General features: G+C 48.4%; 1 protein-coding gene across 3 annotated transcripts in view; it reads left to right on the top strand.

The window, feature by feature from the left end:
- The window catches only part of LOC144892722 (sorting nexin-16-like), a 78,517-nt gene extending 59,134 nt beyond the window's left edge, over window positions 1-19,383 (top strand). Inside the window, exons 1-2 of one of the 3 annotated variants that reach the window (XM_078781039.1) lie at window positions 2,874-2,887; window positions 14,301-19,383. In XM_078781039.1, coding sequence (XP_078637165.1) covers window positions 18,211-19,248 — 1,038 coding nt within the window. In that variant the 5' untranslated portion in view covers window positions 2,874-2,887; window positions 14,301-18,210 and the 3' untranslated portion in view covers window positions 19,249-19,383. Of the gene's footprint in view, window positions 1-2,800; window positions 2,888-14,300 lie in introns of those variants that run through there. The other 2 variants (XM_078781040.1, XM_078781041.1) reach the window with 2 other exon arrangements.
- The last annotated feature ends 3,568 nt before the right edge of the window (window positions 19,384-22,951 follow it).

Below are 22,951 nucleotides of genomic sequence, written 5' to 3'. Positions count from 1 at the left end.
TTTCCTGATCATCCCTGTTGCTCCGACTATCACTTGTACAATTTCAGTTTTCTTCCATTTCCAAGACCTCTTCACCTCATTTTTCAGATCCTGGTATTTCAGCATTTTCTTGCTTTCTGAAGCATTTAGTGCAAAATCATTGGGAACCGAAACTTCGATCAACAATGTTGTCTTTTCCTTTTTGCGTTTAAGCACTATGTCTGGGATGCAATGCTCCGCCTGCAATGTCCACACTTGATGGGATCATCTTGTCATGCGTGAGCACTATGTGTTCATTTTCAAGGATCAAGTTTGGTTTGTGTTTCCATGATTATTCTGAACCGGAATGTTGAAATGTTGAAATGTTTACATATGTGCCAGTGGATCACTCGACAGACGGTGTCATGTCTTTCTGTGTACAACTATTTCGACATGAGTATTTTGCATCTCGAAAGTTGACCGGTACTTTGTTTCTACTCCACAAAACCTGCATTTGTCTGATTGGCTCAATCATGCCATTTTTATTTTTTATTTTTTATACAGAATCGAGGCTCGTGTAAGAGCTAACACATAGAACATGAAAACATGCACAGACACGCAACATGCAATGAAGGGAGCGGGAGACAAGAGGGGGAGAGAGGGAAGCACACAAACACAACAACAGAAGAGAACAGGGACGGTGGGCAATTTGACACTGATTGTGGGTGAGAAATTTGACACTGATTGTGGGTGAGAAATTTGACACTGATTGTGGGTGAGAAATTTGACACTGATTGTGGGTGAGAAATTTGACACTGATTGTGGGTGGGAAATTTGACACTGATTATGGGTGAGAAATTTGACACTGATTGTGGGTGAGAAATTTGACACTGATTGTGGGTGGGAAATTTGACACTGATTATGGGTGAGAAATTTGACACTGATTGTGGGTGAGAAATTTGACACTGATTGACAGTGGGCAATTTGACACTGATTGTGCGTAGGCAGCAGTTTGACACGGATTTTCGGTGGGAAATTTGACAGATTGTGGGTATGCTGCAATTTGACACTGATTGATGGTGGGCAATTTGACACGGATTGTGTGTGAGAAATTTGACTGATTATGGGTGAGAAATTTGACACCGATTGTGGGTGAGAAATTTGACTGATTGTGGGTGAGAAATTTGACACTGATTGTGGGTGAGAAATTTGACACTGATTGTGGGTGAGAAATTTGACACTGATTGGTTGTGAGAAATTTGACACTGATTGTGGGTGAGAAATTTGACACCGATTGTGGGTGAGAAATTTGACACTGATTGGTTGTGAGAAATTTGACACCGATTGTGGGTGAGAAATTTGACACTGATTGTGGGTGAGAAATTTGACACTGATTGTTGGTGGGCAATTTGACACTGATTGTTGGTGGGCAATTTGACACTGATTGTGGGTGAGAAATTTGACACTGATTGTGGGTGAGAAATTTGACACCGATTGTGGGAGAGAAATTTGACACCGATTGTGGGTGAGAAATTTGACACTGACTGTTGGTGGGCAATTTGACACTGATTGACGGTGGGCAATTTGACACTGATTGACTGTGGGCAATTTGACACTGATTGTGCATAGGCAGCAGTTTGACACTGATTGACGGTGGGCAATTTGACACTGATTGTGCATAGGCAGCAGTTTGACACTGATTGACGGTGGGCAATTTGACACTGATTGTGCGTAGGCAGCAGCTTGACACTGATTGACGGTGAGCAATTTGACACTGATTGTGCATAGGTAGCAGTTTGACACTGATTTTCGGTGGGAAATTTGACACAGATTGTGGGAAGGCAGCAATTTGACACTGATTGATGGTGGGCAATTTGACATGGATTAATTGGTGGGCAATTTGACACTGATTGTGCGTAGGCAGCAATTTGACACTGGTTGTGGGTGGGCTATTTGACACTGATTGTGGGTGGGCAATTTGACACTGATTGTGGGTGGGCAATTTGACACTGGTTGTGGATGGGCAATTTGACACTGATTGTGGATGGGCAATTTGATGCTGATTGTCGGTGGGAAATTTGATATGTGCCCTCATTTGTCCTCATGCCCCCATGTGCCCTCCATGCCCATCCTCTCATCGCCTGCTCCATGCCCATCCTCTCAACCGCTGCCACCAGAGATAAGTCGCCATTTTGTGACCCTCACACCGTCTGTGCTTGTGACTTAACGCCTTAGTTTTTATCGGATTTATTTTACTTCATTGTATATAGTTATTATTGATTTCATTCTCCGTTTATTCGTTCGGGATTAAACCCGTTTGGTTTTATTCAAAGCTTTATCCCGGTGTGTACCCTGGTTAGAATAGGTACACCGTATCCCTGCGTGTTAAGAGGCGACTAAGAGGGTTGGCATCAGGAAGGGCATCCGGCCATAAAAACATTGCCTCAAAAAGAGAACCATGACAATTACAACTACATATGGGCAGGTAACAGCCCGAAGTGGAGATCGCTTTCTGAGGTTTGGGACATGGAATGTAGGGACAATGACAGGGAGATCAGGAGAAGTGGTGGAAGTATTGGTCAGAAGAAGAGTTGGACATATGTTGTGTGCAAGAGACGAGATGGAAGGGAAGTGGTGTGAAGAATGGTGAAGGGTAGGCAGGGACACAAATACAAGTTTGTGTGGCAAAGTTGCCCGGAGTGCATGAATGTTGTTGGTGTCCTGTTTTCTGAGGAGTTTGTAGAGTGTGGTGAGTGTGACTAGAGTGAGTGATAGGTTGATGATGGTGAAAATGATGATTGGAAAGCTCTTGGTGAACGTCGTCTCGGGTTATGCTCCGCAGGTTGGTCGAAGCGATGAAGAGAAGGACAAGTTCTGGTGTGCGATAGAGAAGCTGATGGAAAACGTGAAAGAGGAGGAAGCTGTTGTGGTAGGAGGAGACCTAAATGGACATGTAGGAAGGAGTATGGATGCTTTTGAGGGAGTTCATGGGGGTTATGGATATGGTGTGAGAAATGGAGAAGGTGAAAGGATTTTGGAGTTTGCTGATGGAGCTGATTTGTTGATTTGAAATACTCAGTTCCAGAAAGAGGATAATAAGCTTGTTACATACACGTCAGGTGGGTCGACGACAACCGTTGACTGCCTGATGGTGCGTAGGCGAGATAGGGGGCACCTCCGGGACACAAAGGTGATCCCGGGGGAGGAGGCTGTTTCACAGCACCACTTGGTTGTCTGCGACATAAGGGTGAAAGGTGCGAGGAGAGCTCGGCCAGTGAAGTACCAACCGAGAATGAAGGTGTGGAGGTTGAAAGAGGTGACAGTAAGGGAGGCATTAAAAGAGAGGCTGGGTATGGTAGAGGATGATGTGTTTGGGCTTGAACGTGGTTGGATGTCAATGAAAGATAGTCTGTTGTGAGCCGTTGGTGACGTATATGGATGGACAAAAGGACCACCGAGGCACTCGGAAACATGGTGGTGGGATGAGGAAGTTGGAAAGAGGATTGACGAGAAGAGGAAGAAGTTCAAGGAGTGGCAGAAGGCGAAGGGTATGGTAGCAGAAAAAGCAGCCAAGAAGGCTGCAAAGAAAGAGGTAGCAAAGGCGCAGGAGACATGTAGGAAAATGTTCGGAGAACGCTTGGATTCAGAAGAGGGTCAGACAGCGGTATTCAGGATTGCAAAGCAGATAGCGAAAGAGAGGTGTGATGTGATGGGGGTGAGTTGCTTGAAGGATGAAGTGGGACAAATCGTTGTGGACACAGATGGAATTAAAGGAAGATGGAAAAGACATATGGAAATGCTGTCGAATACAGAGAATGAATGGGATGGCAACATAGAGAGTAACCCAGTTTTAGGACCGGCAGAGAAGATAACTGAGAAGGAAGATGAGGAAGCGATAAAAGCAATGAAGAGTAGAAAAGCGGGACGGCCGATGGGAGTTGTGGGAGATATGTTGAAGGCAGCAGGAAGTTGGGGTGTGAAGAGAATGACAGAGATCTGTAATCTGGTTGTGAAAGAAGGCCACATTCCAGTGGATTGGGAACTGAGTACCCTCGTCCCTCTATATAAGGGGAAAGGTGACCCTCTGGAGTGTGGATCATACAGAGCGATAAAGTTATTGGAGCATGGAATGAAGGTATTGGAAAGGGTGGTGGAGAGGAAGATAAGGAAGAAGGTGAAGATCGACGAAATGCAGTTTGGATTTATGCAAGGAAGAGGAACGACAGACGTGCTTTTTATTGTGAGGCAGTTGCAGGAGAAGTACATGGAGAAGAGGAAGAAGTTGTTTCTTGGGTTTGTTGACCTGGAGAAAGCATTCAATAGGGTTCCACGAGAAGTAATGACATGGGCATTGAGGAAGTTAGGAGTGGAGGAATGGTTGATCAGAGTATTGATGGCAATGTACAAAAGAGTGCGCACAGCTGTAAGGACGAAGGACGGGAACAGTGGTGAGTTTGAGGTGAAGGTAGGAGTGCATCAGGGGTCGGTACTAAGTCCACTACTATTTGTAGCTGTGATGGAGGTGCTGGCATAGAACGTAAAGGAGGGTTTACCGTGGGAGTTGTTGTATGCAGATGATCTGGTGTTGATTGCGGAAAGTATGGATGGACTGAAGGAAAAGATGAACAAGTGGAAGGAATGTCTGGAGACAAAAGGTCTAAAGGTGAATATAAGAAAGACAAAGGTGATGGCAAGTGGTAAAGCATGTGGTGAGGTGGAAAGAATTGGGAAGTGGCCACGTGCTGTGTGCAGGAAGGGTTTCGGAGTGAACTCCATTCAATGTACAATGTGCGCTGAGTGGGTTCATCAAAAATGTAGTGGTCTGAGAGGGTCATTAACCAGTGTGGCAGCTACATTCAAATGTAAGGTGTGCACATCGGAAGCTGCAGATGGAGGAAATGTTGAGTTGGATCTTGCAGACGGCGTGAAGCTGGAAGGTGTGAAAACATTTTGCTACCTCGGAGACATGCTGAATGGAGAAGGTGGATCAGATTCGGCAACGGTTGCTAGAGTGAGATGTGCATGGAAGAAGTTTCGGGAACTGAGTGGCGTGCTGACGAGGAGGGGAGTGTCGTTGAAGCTGAAGGGAAAGGTGTATGCTGCATGTGTAAGAAGTGTTATGATTTATGGGAGCGAGACATGGGTAATGAACGTAGAGCAGCAACGAAGGCTGGAAAGGGTGGAAATGCGAATGGTTCGGTGGATGTGCAGTGTATCGTTGAGAGAGAGGAAGACAAATGATGAATTGCGAAAGATGATGGGAATAGAGCCTGTGATTGATGCTGTGAAGAGGAACAGGTTGAGATGGTTTGGTCATGTGTTGAGGGAGGATGAAAGTGACTGGTTGAGAAGAGTGTTGGAAATGAATGTAGAAGGAAGTAGAGGACAGGGAAGACCGAGAAAGACTTGGCTAAAGATGGTGGAAGAAGAAATGCGGGCAAGGGGGTTAACAAGGAGAGATGCAGAAAATAGGGCAAGATGGAGAAGATCGTCATGGGGACCGCATGGCTTACCCGCGCTCTGGCAGGGAAAATGGCCTTAAAATGCATGTTGTTGTTGCTGTTGTTGTAGGTGGGAAATTTGACACTGATTGTTGGTGGGAAATTTGACACTGATTGTTCATCGGCAATTTGACACTGATTGTGGATGGGCAATTTGATACTGATTGTGGATGGGCAATTTGATACTGATTGTCCTTGGGAAATTTGACAATGATTGTTGGTGTGGAATTTGACATTGATTGTTGGTGGGAAATTTGACACTGATTGTTGGTGGGAAATTTGACACTGATTGTGGATGGGCAATTTGACGCTGATTGTTTGTGGGCAATTGGACACTGGTTGTGGGTGGGAAATTTGACACTGATTGTGGGTGGGAAATTTGACATTGATTGTTGGTGGGAAATTTGACACTGATTGTTGGTGGGAAATTTGACACTGATTGTGGATGGGCTATTTGATACTGATTGTGGATGGGAAATTTGACGCTGATTGTTTGTGGGCAATTGGACACTGGTTGTGGGTGGGAAATTTGACACTGATTGTGGGTGGGCAATTTGACACTGATTGTCGGTGGGCAATTTGACACTGTGGGTGGGCAATTTGTCTCTGATTGTGGGTGGGCAATTTGTCTCTGATTGTGGGTGGGCAATTTGACACTGATTGTGGGTGGGCAATTTGACATTGATTGTGGGTGGGCAATTTGACACTGATTGTGGGTGGGCAATTTGACATTGATTGTGGGTGGGCAATTTGACACTGATTGTCGGTGGGCAATTTGACACTGTGGGTGGGCAATTTGTCTCTGATTGTGGGTGGGCAATTTGTCTCTGATTGTGGGTGGGCAATTTGACACTGATTGTGGGTGGGCAATTTGACATTGATTGTGGGTGGGCAATTTGACACTGATTGCTGGTGGGTATTTTGACACTTCAACTCTTCTTGTCGCTCCTTTTTCACGCTTCTTGTCTGATTTCAAGCTGTTCTGGAAATAACAATCCCACACTGTCCACTCGACGAGCCCTTTCGATTTGAATGGTACGAAGAACTTCAAAGCATGGTCGAAGGTTTTTGGACTAACTGCTTCCACCATGTTGACAAATGCAGCTCCATCAAGGATGATATCAGTCTCCGGAATATTGCTTTGGATATCAGCACAAATTTCGACACAGCTCAAGAGGTGAGACTTTTACTCAGACGTCGACTGCATGAAAACATAGGGTTAGAAACCACTTTATGTCCACCACCGAAGGTGGACAGAGGTTATGTTTTCACTCCTGTCTGTCTGGCTTGGTATGTTTGCCTGTACGTGAGCACGATATCTCAAAAGTTTATGCACTGATTCTGACGTTGTTGTTGTTGTAGTTGTAGTTGTAGTAGTAAACTTGTTGGATGAGTTGTGTAGATGACAAGAAGAAGCGGATTCGATTTTTACCCTGCGCTCGGGAAGCGAAAGGCGTGTTTAAGCATTCCACTACGTACGTACGTGCGTGTCTGCATTTCAGTAAAGTAAAGTGTGTGCCGTCAGCATTTTAAAAATTCATTTTCTCGGCAACCGTTGGTCCGATTGACATTAAATTTTCACCAGATGAGGGCCTCCTCCTGTAGAATATTTTCGCGAATATTATGACGTCACTGGTCACGTGGTACGTTTGCCATCTTGGAAAAACAAAAAACTTTGTACCTCTATCTCAAAAACCGCTGCACAGAAATAATTGAGACGGGTCTCATTGCAAAGAACTCTCCTTGCGGAATAACATATGTGAATGATGACGTCATAGGTGCTGCCGTTATGACGTCATAATTCGACAAGGATGTCGAATCCTTTATCCGATATCCAAAAAACTTTATCCGATCAGGATGAAATTTCTGATCATCTTCTCGGTATAAATTGATGCAGAAATAAAATTATAATGACGTCGTAGGTCACGTGGTTCGGCCGCCATATTGTTTTGAGTGAGAAGCCTGAAAAACCACTAATATCCAACTTTCTCCAAAACGACTGAGCAGATCGAGGCCAACCTTTGCAGGCAGTATCACATACCCATGACAATCAAAAAAGTCAGCGAGCATGACGTCATGCATCACATGGTTTCGGAATTATGACGTTTTTAAGCATAAACTTAAAAAACCTGGCTCCACCATAAATTTTGATCCTATCGAGGGGAAACTTCAAAGATGTGTTCAGCATATCATTCTACTAAAATGACCTTTTGGAATTTGCGATAGGTGACGTGATTTGGCAGATATGAATAATTAAACGAAATTATTTCAAAATTTATAACTCTTGAACTGCTTCATTGATCGACGTGAAACTTTATATTATAGTATAGGTAATGAAGTGTAACATGTCTGCAAAATTTCAAGATGATTGGATTTACGGTCTGGAATCTAGAAGTTGTTATTGTGTGAAGAAGTAGAGTCTTCTAGAGTTGGCATGGAATTAATTATCACACTCGACATGACGAACAGGCAAAGTACGGAGCGACCTCACGGTGTCATTTTGACCTCAAATAAAATTCTGATTTCAGATTTGTCAATCGCTGAGGTATATTAACACACGGCCAAAACAGATTTGGCGAAATTCTGCCGATTTTTGACGAACATATAACATTTGTGTCTGCATTTCAGTAAAGTAAAGTGTGTGCCGTGTCAGCATTTTAAAAATTGAAACGTGGCTCATTGTAAATAACTCCATATGGGGAATAGGTGTTGTTAACGATGACGTCATTGGTGCCATAATTATGACGTCATAATTCGACAGGGGCAACGCTTAGTCTGATCAGTTTTAAATGTATTGAGCATGATCTATGCAACAATTATTTAGAGAATATAAATTCATGATGTCATTGCTCACGTGGTCTGGTAGCCATATTGGATCAAAAAAAAAAGAAACATTGAAAAATAGAAGAGTTGGCTCACACCAAGTTGACTGCACAGGGTAAGTATTCTATGAATACCATCTAGTTGGGTGTGACAAGGCTGAATGGTCCGGATGAAGATCCCACCTATCAGTGGGATACAAAACTTGAACTGTTCAGCCTGGCGGAGGAATTCACTCTACCGGGGTCAGAAATCTCCCCAATCTGGTGTGAGTCCGATATAACGACTCTACTGTATGAACTAAATCTCCCCAATCCCTCAACCCTTTGTATCCACTGGCGAAAACCTCACTGTACCTTCCTTTATGAGACTGTAATAACGAGATGACCCCTTTTGTATGAGGACAATTTAATCACCTAGCTTTAAAAAATCATACAGCACTTTCAAAAAGACGTAATCTGCCCCAGGTTGCTCGGCATGTAAGTGTCGAACCCTCGAGTAACGAAGTAAATCCGTGGGGTCTGGACATATTTCATGCCTCCCAGATAAGGATTGTAAAATGAAACGACTTTAAAAAAACTTTTAAAGAAGCTGAAAATACTTGTAAGCCTACCTGTGAGAAAGGGGTATGCCTCTGTACAACTAAACAGTTGGAGAACTTCCTGAACAATTTGTCCAAAAGGTGATATGTTCCAGTCCGTATTGCAAAAAAACGTTGATGATATGGGCCCGTGAAAGGTGAAGGTTCGTAGATGGCACATTCAAACCAAACCTCTGTGCAGTTTCCATGAAGGAATGACAATAAAGTAAAAGGTTTTACAGTTTACACCATGTGTTGGCTCTTAGAAGAGCTATTTATATCCTTTATACTTTAAATAATAACTCCAAAGCAAAAGAAAATGAAGGAAAGTAGGCCCCAACGTTTTGGGCAGCATGCTCCGCCCATTGACAGGTGGAAGTAATTGGAACGAATTGGAGCAGGGTTGAAAAAAACTACACACCCCCCAAATGGTTGTTCATTGTGTGTTGCTGATTGGCCAGTGTGGTTTGGCTCATCATGGTCCATTGGTCCATTGTCGTCGATGTGGCGATACCTATGTTAGTAGGTGTCTGTTTCTTTATCAGGGAGATCCAGATGTCGCTAATGGGTTGTCCATTTTCTTGGATGTGATGTAAATATATGTCCATTGCTTCTCTGATTCTCCTTGTGTGCCATTGGCTGATGGATGTGAGAAGTTTGCTCTCTGTCCCTAGTATGCGATGATAATTATTAGTCTGTGCATGATTGACTATTGCTGATTTTTCCCATTCGCCTCATCTCTTATGTGCTTGATGCTCTTTCAGTCTATTGGTCTAGCTGAGAGCACCATGGGATTTTCATGTTCACAAGCCAATGCTAAGATTAGCCTTAATGTCCCCTCAAGAAAAGCAGATTATTTATTTCCTGTGAAGACACCTTTCGTAACTTTTTTTTTTTTTTTTTTTTTTTTTTTTTTTGTATACATGATCGAGGCTCGTGAAAGAGCGAACATTAATCACACAGAAAGACAAACCGACACATAAAACATATAACATCGGGAGCGGTATCCTGAGAGCGGTTTAGTCAAGATGATCCTGAGAGAATGACAACCCTCAGGAGAGCCAGGAAACAATATCTCTGTAACTGTTCGTAACTGTTCGTAACTGGGCGAGGAAATAAACAGATTAGACAGGTAAAAGGATAATGCATTACCTTTGAGTAATCCAACAAGCATCCTCTTACTAACGAAATACAAACTTAGATGCTACAAGGGCTGAAAAATAATGCCTCCTATTCTTTTTCTCCAAAACAGGTAAAGGTGTTCAAATGAAACAACGTGCATTCCACACATTAGTTCTTCCCACCACGGAGTGCGAAGATTTGTGATTCTGGCACTAGATGTCTCAGTGCTGTTTTAGTCAAGATGATCCTGAGAGAATGACAACCCTCAGGAGAGCCAGGAAACAATATCTCTCTACTCTCAAGACTGAACTCTAAATCCTGTCTCCCTCTTCCAAATCCTGGTGGCGTCTGGTCAAATCTGTTTTTGGTGTTTGTTCCCCCTCCATCTCCTCCCTTACCTCAAACGGATACACAGTTGACTCCGCACATGAAAAAGCTGAATGCCTCAACTCTGTGTTTGCCTCAAAATCTTGTGTCCCAAACCCGTCTCTCTCTGTACCCACCTCTGTCCCCCAAATATTCCTACAATATCGCACACTCTGCAACTGAACCAGACGGCATCAGCCCACGGGTCCTAAAATCCTGCTCTGCCGCTCTATCTCACCCTCTAGCTGCTCTCTTTACCATATTTTGCTCAAGGTCATCTGCCACCAGCTTGGAAATCAGCAAACATTACCGCTTTACACAAAAAAGGTGCAAAAACAGATCCTTACAACTACAGACCAACCAGCCTGCTCCCAATCATCAGCAAGGTCATGGAATCCATCATTGCTTTGGATATCAAATCTTTCCTCTTCTGCAATGGCTTGATCTCGGATCATCAATTTGGATTCATACCAGGTCACTCTACACTGGACATGCTGTTTCTGCTCTCTCAACAATGGATGGAGGTTCTTAATGTCAAAGAGGTTATCAGAGCTGTTTCCCTTGACATATCACATGCCTTTGATATGGTCTGGCACCCTGCTCTGCTCACCAAACTCTCCTCCTATGGTGTCCATGGAAATCTCCACGCATGGCTTGCGGACTTCCAATCTGATTTCAGCCAACGTGTGGCCCTGAATGGATTTCTCTAATTTCCCCCTTCCTGTTCAGGCTGGAGTAAAAGGCACCACCCCCGTTCAGGCACCACCACCGCCGCCGGTTATCGATGAAGTTCCGCCAAGGCAGTGTTCTGGGCCCTGTGTTTTTTCAGGTCTTCATTAATGATCTCTCCGACTCTGGGAAATCCTCTCCTGACAAATCTCAGTCTCACTTTGTCTCTCCGAAAAGACAGTCTGGACAACCCTCCCATCTACTTTCTGAACAATCATCTTAAAGAAGTTCTGTCACTCAAGGTTTTGGGTCTCACTATCTGCCATGATCTTTCCTGTGAAAACCACATTTCCAAGGTTGCCTCCAAAGCCAGTTGCCGACTGGGCATCCTCCGTCGTGCGAAGTTCTTTCTGGGCACACCTGAGCTCCTCACCACATACAAAGCTTTCATCTACAGCTCACTGCAATACTGCTCTCACCTCTGGGCTGGTGCTCCTGCCTCACACCGAGCTCGGCTTTACATGGTTGAAACCAAAGCATTCAGAATCATTGGAATCTCCTGCGATGAAGCTGATTCTGAGAGCCTTTCTCTCTCTCACCTCAGGCAGGTTGGTGGTCTTTGTCTTCTACCGACTCCTTTCTGGCCTAGCTCCCCCTGCTCTCTCTGGGCTCTGTCCCCCAACTATTCCTACAGGTCGCACAAGATCTGCTTGCAACCCTCTTATGGTTAAACTGCCAAAATCAAGACTCTCTGCTCACGTTCACTCCTTCATTTCTCTTTTCTCCCGCCTCTGGAACAAACTCCCCCACTCTCTTCCATCCCACTCCTCCCTCCAGGTTTTTAAATCAGGTTTTCACCACCATCTCTTATGTTCCCCCATCCAAAATCTTGATCTCTTCTACCCCCGTTAATTCACCCCAGATCCACTTTTTTGAAATACCAACTTCTTTCCTTGATGTCCTAGCAGTGTCCATGTGTTTTATACCTCTCTCCCACCACCCCCCACCCTTTCCCATGCCTCCTCCCCCCAAGCCCTCTCCCTCCCACAAATCTCCTGATGTCCCTGTTCTCTACTGTTGTACTTATGTGCTTACCTCTCCCCATCTTGTCTCCCGCTCCCTTTATTATATGTTTTATGTGTCCGCTTAAGTTTTTTGTGATTAATGTTAGCTCTTACATGGGACTCGATCTTGTATCCCCCCCCCCCCCCCCCAAAATGAAGTTCCGCCATGAACTGCCACTAGAACTGCCACTTTAAAACTGCTGGCAGTGATGACCGGTTTACTCGAACCCACTTTTGATGCAACCCCACTGTTGATACAACCCCACTTTTCATACAACCCCACTTGTGATACAACCCCACTTTCATTGGACATGCTTTGACACAACCCCCTTGGATACAACCCCGACACACACACACACACACACACACACACACACACACACACACACATCCCCCCTACCCCCTCCCACACACACACCCACACCCCTCCCCCCACATGCACACCCTTCCAAACACACACACACACCCACACACACACCCACACACACACATCCCTCCCCCCCCCCCCACACACACACACACATCCCTCCCCCCACACATGGGTTAAACTGCCAAAATCAAGACCAAGAGAAACGGTCACCTGTCGGATGGACAACAAAAGAGAAACGGTCAGACGTTGGATGGACAATAAAGGTGAAACTGTCACACGTCGGATGGACACCAAAAGTGAAACGGTCACACGTCGGATGGACAATAAGAGTCTTGATTTTGGCAGTTTAACCATAAGAGGGTTGCAGGCAGATCTTGTGCGACCTGTAGGAATAGTTGGGGGACAGAGCCCAGAGAGAGCAGGGGGAGCTAGGCCAGAGAGGAGTCGGTAGAAGACAAAGACCACAAACCTGCCTGAGGTGAGAGAGAGAGAAAGGCTCTCAGAATCAGCTTCATCGCAGGAGATTCCAATGATTCTGAATGCTTTGGTTTCAACCATGTAAAGCCGAGCTCGGTGTGAGGCAGGAGCACCAGCCCAGAGGTGAGAGCAGTATTGCAGTGAGCTGTAGATGAAAGCTTTGTATGTGGTGAGGAGCTCAGGTGTGCCCAGAAAGAACTTCGCACGACGGAGGATGCCCAGTCGGCAACTGGCTTTGGAGGCAACCTTGGAAATGTGGTTTTCGCAGGAAAGATCATGGCAGATTGTGAGACCCAAAACCTTGAGTGACAGAACTTCTTTAAGATGATTGTTCAGAAAGTAGATGGGAGGGTTGTCCAGACTGTCTTTTCGGAGAGACAAAGTGAGACTGAGATTTGTCAGGAGAGGATTTCCCAGAGTCGGAGAGATCATTAATGAAGACCTGAAAAAACACAGGGCCCAGAACACTGCCTTGGCGGAACTTCATCGATAACCGGCGGCGGTGGTGGTGCCTGAACGGGGGTGGTGCCTTTTACTCCAGCCTGAACAGGAAGGGGGAAATTAGAGAAATCCATTCAGGGCCACACGTTGGCTGAAATCAGATTGGAAGTCCGCAAGCCATGCGTGGAGATTTCCATGGACACCATAGGAGGAGAGTTTGGTGAGCAGAGCAGGGTGCCAGACCATATCAAAGGCATGTGTGGAGATTTCCATGGACACCATAGGAGGAGAGTTTGGTGAGCAGAGCAGGGTGCCAGACCATGCGTGGAGATTTCCATGGACACCATAGGAGGAGAGTTTGGTGAGCAGAGCAGGGTGCCAGACCATATCAAAGGCACACACACACACACACATCCCGCCGCAACCCCGACTTGGCTCCGTCACATTTTTCTCTCTTCCCCAAACTTGAGGAACACCTTCATGGAGAATATTTTTCTTCTGACGATGATGTGAAGGCCGCTGTGATGGTCTCGTTAAGTCGGCAAGATGGAAAGTTTCATCGTGGTGGCATCACAAAACCTTTGGGTGTTGGCAGAAATGTGTGGACTGCAGTTATGATCATATTGATCAATAAATATGCATCATGGTAGAATAAAGATCGGTGTAATATTTGTGTTTGCTTCATTCGAATATCGTTACCTGTTTTGGAGAAACAGTACTCGAGGGATTACTTTTCAACATGTCCTCGTACATTGAAGAATGGCGCATAGTGACAAACTGGGCACACTTGGGCTAATCCAATGCAGGCGGATGCTATACTGCTATAGGGTTCTGATCGGTGAACGTTCTACCTTTTTAAAGCATAACGAACGCAACAAAACAACAAAATTAAATTACGATTTTGCATTCTCGTGTTTTCTTTATTTCCCCAGAGCCTACACTTCTCAAAAATCAGATGCACAGGAGCAAGATGGCTGAAGAAGCGTCTTTTACAGCTAAATGTTATCCACTCTTAATTTGATGATTTCCTATTTATTTGCTATAATGTCTGCTGGATGTAGTTTTATTCTGCTGGTTAATTGTACTCCGATTATAGGTTGTGAATCAGGATAAAATTGTGACGACACACTTCTTGCACTTTATGTTCCGGAGACATTTTCCAACAGTCTTCCTTGCTAACCTTCCTTTATTCACTTTCTTCATTCTTCTTCGCTTCTTCTTTACTGACTCATTCCACTTCCTGCGTTGCAAAGGTGCGTGAGAATGTTGTGATCAAATTTCACTCGCAACTATCACCATTGTGCAAGGTATCGATGCAAACGAGAATATGATCATTGTAATTACAATATGAACAGAATGAACAATACATATGGATTCTTCTGGGCCCACAGACTGCAAATGCAACAATCTGGAAATGCTGTTGCGGTGAAACAAATTTCCGTTTGGAAGGAGTTTCTTTCTCATCTGATCATCTCATCTGATCATGTCTCATCTCATCATCCGACGTCTGACCGTTTCTCCTTTATTATCCATCCGACGTCTGACAGTTTCTCCTTAATTGTCCATCCAAAGTCTGACCGTTTCTCCTTTATTGTCCATCCGACGTCTGACCGTTTCTCCTTTATTGTCCATCCGACATCTGACCGTTTCTCCTTTATTGTCCATCCGACGTCTGATCGATTCTCCTTTATTGTCCATCCGACGTGTGACCGTTTCTCCTTTTAGTCCATCCGACATATGACTATTTTTCCTTTTTGTCCATCCGACATGTGACCGTGTCTCCTTTTAGTCCATCCGACATATGACTGTTTTTCCTTTTTGTCCATCCGACATATGACCGTTTCTCCTTTATTGTCCATCTGACATGTGACCGTGTCTCCTTTTTGTCCATCCGACATATGACCGTTTCTCCTTTATTGTCCATCCAACATGTGACCGTGTCTCCTTTTTGTCCATCCAACATGTGACCGTTTCTCCTTTAATGTATATCTGACGTGTGACCGTTTCTCCTTCATTGGCTATCCGACGTGTGACCGTTTCTCCTTTATTGTCCATCCGACATATGACCGTTTCCTTTTTTGTCCATCCAACATATGACCGTTTCTCCTTTTGGTCCATCCGACATGTGACCTTTTCTCCTTTTTCTCCATCCGACGTGTGACCGTTTCTCCTTTATTGTCCATCTGGCATCTGACCGTTTCTCCTTTATTGTCCATCCGACCTCTGACTGTCTCCTTTATTATCCATCCGACGTCTGACTTTCTCCTTTATTGTCCACCCGACGTGTGACCGTTTCTCTTTTGGTGTCCATCCGACGTCTGACCGTTTCTCCTTTTCTTTGTCATGTTTACGTCACACCTGTTATTCATCCATTCGATCAACTCCTAATACCTGCTTATTTAAGTTACCGTGTTCATGAAAATATAAGTCCAGCATTCCACACTTGATGACAAAACGTTTTTTTTTGTTGCGGAAACTATTCGGTTGGGTGTTTTTCCTTCACATGCTCAATATTGGTTTTATGGTGATTTGTGCTGAGGAATTCATTGCAACACGAGATACAGATACAGATACAGATACACATACATATATATATATATACTGTATATATATATAATATGAAGGTTTGGAGACGGTCTATCTCCATACGAACGACGAGTGTCCATTTCTTTGAATTTCAAATTTAATCAAGTGCTTTTTCTTTGACTATTTTGTCTCCTTTTGTCCCAGTGTTAACTTTTAAAATTATAAACTTCAGATATAATTTAGAAGCTGATTCCATGTAAATTATGAACATCACTGAATATAATTGTGCGGTGGTTCATAGTCTCACCAATTGTCAAATGCAAATTGTGACCTCATGTAAGACTATTTGTGATCACGTGACCTCTGTAAAACTGGGGACTTGTGACCACCCACAGGAAACCTTTTACATATCATATATCATATATGTTGTGGTTGTGAGCTTCTTTTTCATTCATTCCTGCTCTGTGACATTGCCATGACGTCTCCATGGTTTTTCGAGTGGTGGGAGATGTGGTGGGAATGTGGTGTGAATGTGGTAAGATGCTCCAACAGCGGTTTGAGTTGTTGAGCAGGTAAGATGCTGCAGTATAAATGGATGAGTGTTACTCGTGTCTTAAGAGTGTTTAATGTTCCCAATCCTGGTGTTTTATCACCCAGGTATTTCCTGCCTTACCTTGAAACAGCCTGTACATTGACAAATGCTCAAACGGTACACCATGGTACACCATATGACAAAATGGGTTTTCTATTCCTTTGAGAAGTTTGCAATTGATGTATACACTGTTTACAGCTGTGGAAACCATTACACTGCTTACTTTGCCTTGTGGCCTGCATTGAAAAGGAAGGTGAGCAAATCATGTCCTGTACCTGCATCATAGGTGAAGTTGACTAATGTATATACTTTCCATGTGCTAATCTGAAATGAGTACGCAGTGCAAGTGGATATTCAGGGACTTGGCTCATCGTGCTAGTAGTTGTAGAATGTTCTGCGACACAGTGAACACTACCGCAAAGCATGCCGGGAACTGCAATGAACCGTTTGACATTGTCCTACCTGTTTATGCAAGTTACTGTTTAAAATGCAGCAAAATGATTTGTTTGACACGCACTAAATGTTTCCAGTATCATTTGAAGGGTTAAACACTGAGTACAGCTGTCTTTGTTCATGACTGTTGTTGTTTGTGTGGGAACTTTCGAGGTTTGGTTGTTGAATAAACATTTTATAATTGCTCTTCTTCTTACACTGCTTATGTATGTATTACTTTGTGGCGGGCACAATGATCAATAATTCCGCGCACCAGTGGGTGGTGCGAGCGTCCGGGCATGGAACTGAGATGCATGCCCCGCCTTTCGGCTGATCGGCCACGCCCGAGGACAAGGCGTGGCCTCGGGACATATATGCGGGCTCGAAGGTTGAGCCCGCCGAGTGCTGATGTGCGAGCTTGTAATAAAGTGCTTTCGTTTGTACCACGCGTTGTGGCCTACCTTTTTGGCAAACGAGTTGTGTGTGCACAGCACCACACTGGTGACCCCGACTGGTTCAGCCGTCGCTGACCCCCGAACGCGCCAAGGCTACCAACGCCGTCGCTGTCAAACTCCCGGAGTTCTGGGAAGCGCAAGCCGACGTTTGGTTTGTGCAGGCCGAAGCTCAATTCCAACTCTGGGGCATCATGGCGGATGAGACCATGTACTACCATGTGGTCGCCGCCCTCGGGCCCGGCACTGCCGCCCGTGTCGTGTCCATCCTTTGGCGCCCGCCAGGCGACCACAAGTACGCGGCGCTCAAAAGTCTCCTCCTCGCCACGTTTGAGCTCATGGAGGTCGAACGCGCCGACCGCCTCCTGGACCTTCCCGCCCTCAGCGACACACGACCGTCCGTTTGGATGGATTTTATGCTGTCCCTTCTCGGAGACCAGCGCCCGGATTTCCTGTTCCGAGCACTTTCCGTCCGCCAGCTACCTGTACAGGTGCGCCTCACGCTGGCCGGTTCAAAAATAATGGAACCCCGCGCCCTGGCCGGAGAGGCCGACAAATTTTTCGCGGCCTGCGACAGCGGTCGGTGTACGGTGCTGCCGTAGTGGATCCTGGTGCGGAGGCTACAGCGCCCCCTGCTTCCCTCGTGGCCGCTGCTACGCCCTGCCCACTACCGCCGCCACCACCACCACCACCACCGCCGCCGGCACGGCCAACGTGGCCGCCACCACCTCAAACCTGGTGCTACTATCACGCCAGGTTAGGCCGCAAGGCTAGAACGTGCCGCACGCCGTGTTCTTTTGACGGGTCGGGAAACAACCGGGCCGGCGCTCACTTGCGGCCATGAGCGTCGGCCATTCCGGCAGCCTCCTGTTCATCACGGACACCTCGTCTGGTCATTGTTTTCTGTGCGACACGGGAGCGCAGGTAAGCGTCCTCCCTGCCTCCGCATCTGACAAGCAAGCCGCGGGCCGGGGCCCCGCTTTGCTTGCCGCCAATGGAACACCCATCTGCACATTTGGGAAGTGTTCCCTCTCACTGTGGTTCGGAGGGCAGCGCTTCCAATGGTCGTTCGTCACCGCCAGCGTGCCAATGGCCCTGCTCGGTGCGGACTTCCTTTGGGCGCATGGGCTGTTGGTGGACGTTAAGCGTCGACGTCTCGTCCAGGCCGAAACCTTCAGCTCGCTCGCTTGTTCGCTGAGCGGCTCGTTGAGCAGCTCGCTGAGCGGCTCACCGAGCGGCTTGCCAAGCGGCTTGCTGAGTGGTTCCGTCCCGGCGAGGTTAGTCTGTACGCTTCTGGCAGCGGACGAGTTTACCCGCCTCCTCGCCAGTTTCCCGGCACTCACCCGGCCCACCTTTTCAGCGGTGGCCATCAAACACGGGGTGGAGCACCATATCCCCACCGTCGGCCCACCGGTCTATGCCCGGGCGCGCCGCCTCGACCCCACGAAGCTCGCCATGGCGAAAGCGGCATTCGCCACGCTGGAGCGGCTGGGCATCGTACGGCGCTCCAACAGCGCATGGGCCTCTCCTCTGCACATTGTGCCCAAGCCCGGCGGCGGATGGCGGCCGTGCGGTGCTTACCGCCGGCTCAACGAATCCACCACCCCCGACCGCTACCCGGTCCCGCATATTCAAGACTTTTCTGCCCGGTTGGCAAACACGACCGTTTTCTCCAAGGTGGACCTCATCTGGGGCTACCACCAGGTCCCCGTACGACCGGACGATGTACCAAAGACGGCCGTCATCACACCTTTCGGCCTCTTTGAGTTCCTGCGGATGCCTTTTGGGTTGAAAATGCGGCCCAGGCGTTCCAGTGGCTCATGGACAGCGTCTTGCACGACTTGCCTTTCATCTACGTCTACCTGGACGACATCCTAGTCACGAGCGCGTCCCGGGAGGAGCACCTGCTCCACCTCCGCACGCTCTTCGAACGCCTGGGCCAGCATGGCCTGATAATCAACCCCGCGAAGTGCCGTTTCGGCGTCACCGCCATCGACTTCTTGGGGCACCGCATCACCAGGCACGGGGCCATCCCTTTGCCGGCCAAGGTGGAGGTGGTCAGGAGTTTCCCGCGCCCCCACACGATGAAGGGGCTCCAGGAATTCCTGGGCATGGTGAATTTTTATCACCGTTTCGTGCCCCACGTCGCCCAGCTCCTCCGCCCCCTGCATGAGGCCCTCCGGGGCAAGCCGGGCAAAAGTGACATCGCCTGGACGGCGCCGATGGCCTCGGCGTTTGCGGGCGAAAAGCTGGCCCTGGCCAACGCCACCATGCTGGCGCACCCTGCGCCCGATGCACCGATCGCCCTCACCACCGACGCGTCGGACTACGCATTGGGTGCGGTGCACGAGCAGTGGGTGAGTGGTGCTTGGCAGCCGCTGGCGTTTTTTAGCCGGCAGCTTCGCCCGCACGAACGCCGCTACATCACCTTCAACCGCGAGCTGCTCGGGCTCCACCTGGCGGTCCGACACTCCGCCATCTGCTCGAGGGCCGCCCGTTCACAGCTTTCGTCGATCACAAGCCCCTTGTGTTTGCAATGGCCAATGTCGCCGAGCCATGGTCGGCCCGGCAGCAACATCACCTCTCTGCCATGTCCGAGTACACGACGGACATCCGTCACGTCGCGGGTAAAGACAACCCGGTGGCGGATTGCCTTTCCCGGTCCGTCGCACACGCGGTCCACCTCGGGATCGACTATGCCCGGATGGCGGAGGTCCAGACCGCCGACCCCGACATCCAGGCCTTGTGGACCACCGTCACGGGCCTCCGCGTCACCAAGGTGCCGTTCGATGTCGCGGGCACGGCCCTCTTGTGCGACGTCTCCCTCGGCCGGCCTCGCCCCATCGTGCCTGCTGGCTGGCAGCCCCTGGTTTCCGACGCCATCCACGGCCTGTCCCACCCGGGCACGAAGGCCTCCCAGAAGCTCGTCGCGGCGAAGTTCGTCTGGCATGGCCTCACGAAGAACATCCGCGACTGGGCCAGGACGTGCCTCGCGTGCCAGCACGCAAAGGTCCACCGCCACACCCAGGCCCCGTTGGCCCTATTTACGGTGCCAGAGCGTCGGTACGACCACGTCAACTTCGTGGGACCTCTGCCCCCCTCGCGGGGGTTCACCCACCTCCTCACCATGGTGGACCGCACCACCCGGTGGCCGGAGGCCATGCCATTGGCGGCGACGGCTGCGGCTGACATCGCGCAAGCCTTCATCACCACGTGGGTTGCCCGGTCCGGTGCCCCCTCGGACATCTCGTCTGACCGTGGCCCCCAGTTCACCTCGGAGCTCTGGGGAGCGGTGGCGCAAGGGCTCGGCGTCAAACTGCACCGCACCACGGCCTACCACCCCCAGGCCAACGGCCTGTGCGTGCGCTTTCATCACTCAATGAAGGCCGCGCTCCGGGCCAGCCTCCGCGACGGCAGCTGGGCCGACAGGCTCCCCTGGGTCCTGCTGGGCTTCAGGACGGCGCCCAAGGACGACCTGCGCGCGTCCTCGGCGGAGCTGGTCTTCGGACAACCGCTGCGGGTGCCGGGCGAATTTATCCCCGACTCCACGGCTCGTTGGTCCGCGGCGCAACAGCGCTCCACCCTGCAGGAGGCCGCCAGGAGGTTCACCCCGGTGCCGACGGCACACCACGGTTGCCCGTCCTCCCACATCGCCCCGGAGCGTCGCATGGTGGAGTACGTTTTCGTCCGGCACGACGCCCACCTGGCACCACTGCGGCCCCCGTACGACGGCCCCTTCCACGTGCTGGAGACCGGGGACAAACATTTTACCGTGGACATCGGCGGTGCCCCGGATCGTATCTCCGTGGACCCCCTCAAGCCGGCCCACCTCGATCTGGACCACCCACCGCAAGCAGCTCTGCCTCCGCGTCGAGGCCGCCCCCCGGCGATCAGACCCCCGGCACCCCCCAGTCCCACCGTCCCGCTACCCCCCAGCCCTGCACGCATCGCCAGAGGGCGTTTCGGCCGGGTCATCTGGCTTCCCCGCAAGCTCACCCTTCAGGTGCGCGGGAATTCTGGGGGGGCGCGTGTGGCGGGCACAATGATCAATAATTCCGCGTACCAGTGGGTGGCGCGAGCGTCTGGGCGTGGAACTGAGATACATGACTCGCCTTTCGGCCGATCGGCCACGCCCGGGGGCAACGCGTGGCCTCGGGACATATATGCGGGCTCTAAGGTCGAGCCCGCCGAGTGCTGATGTGCGAGCTTGTAATAAAGTGCTTTCGTTTGTACCATGCGTTGTGGCCTACCTTTTTGGCAAACGAGTTGTGTGTGCACAGCACCACAACTTTGTCTTTCCAATAGGAAATTCAATGCAGGCGAAGTTGGTTCATTTAAACAGGAAAAGTTTAACGTTTTGTAAACGTGGTGGTTTGATATCGACAAGCTTCTCATGCAGTGCCAGCAGGGGGACATGCATCCTGGAGCACATTGTAAACCTCCACTACAACTACTTCCTCAATGGGCCCAAATATTGTCCCCCGTCGCACCGCGGAGCGAAAGGGGGACTATGGTTTTCCCCTCCGTGCGTGCGTACGTGCGTACGTGCGTGCGTGGGTAAGCGAAGGACCGCATTCGAATTTGGTGTGTGGATGCAACCCACGTCAAAATCCAAGATGGCCGCCGCCATGTATGTCTCATGCCATGTATGTCTGAACCTTGTGAGCGAAATATCTTGAAAAATAAGCGAAGTACCAACTTCTAATCTGGTGTGTGGGTGTATCTAGGCATAAGGAAGAACGCTATTGAAAATTGGGTCGCCACGTCAAAATCCAAGATGGCCGCCTCCATGTATTTCTGAACCTTGTGAGCGAAATATCATATCATGGCATGTTTTCTGCGTCTTCCACTTTGTCAACTCACATCACTTCCCCGATACGACGGGGGACCAAGGCATAACGCTTGTTTTACATCTTATTGCCGGTGAACGATATGCAGTGCCTCCAGAAAGTATTCACATTGTCCTGTTGGAACGTAAATCTTTGCTGCAGTCTCAGATCTTTTGCCCTCTGAAGCAGGTTCTCCTCAAGATTTTACCAGTGTTTGGCTCCATTTATTGTTCCCTCTATCCTTGCAAGTCTCACAATCCCTGGCACTGAAAAGCACACTCCTGCATTGCGTTGTTGACCATGGCATGAACGACAAGATGTCCCAACTACAATCCTTGTAGAATTCCGTTCTGCAATTTTTGAGAAATGGCCAGTTAGAGCAACTGGGCGCAAGTTGTCCATGGTGGCATGTGACGATATGGGTTTGATGTTTGCAACATCTCGACCTCACCCTCGGCAACATTTAACAACCGGATATGGATGTACACGTCACTTCCAGGTTGGCGGTCACTCTGCATTGAGCTGAGTTGGTGTTCTTTGGGTGGAACAACACATGGCGATGAGGATAAACCTTCGCAGGAAACTTTAATTGCCCCTGGTATTCACCCAGTTCGTGAAATTCTCTGATTTTTCTTTGTTTTCCTGCCTCTTCAGTCTTCACGAAGTAATCCATGATGACGTCATATGACCGCGTCTATCAATTCAACGCCCATGGAGGTGATTGGAAGACGATTGCTGAACGTTTGGAGTTC

The sequence above is a fragment of the Myxine glutinosa genome, chromosome 6 (assembly GCF_964187855.1).
Source record: "Myxine glutinosa chromosome 6, kmMyxGlut1.1, whole genome shotgun sequence".
In the NCBI taxonomy this organism is placed as follows: Eukaryota; Metazoa; Chordata; class Myxini; order Myxiniformes; family Myxinidae; genus Myxine; species Myxine glutinosa.
This window is presented reverse-complemented; position numbering and strand designations above follow the sequence as displayed.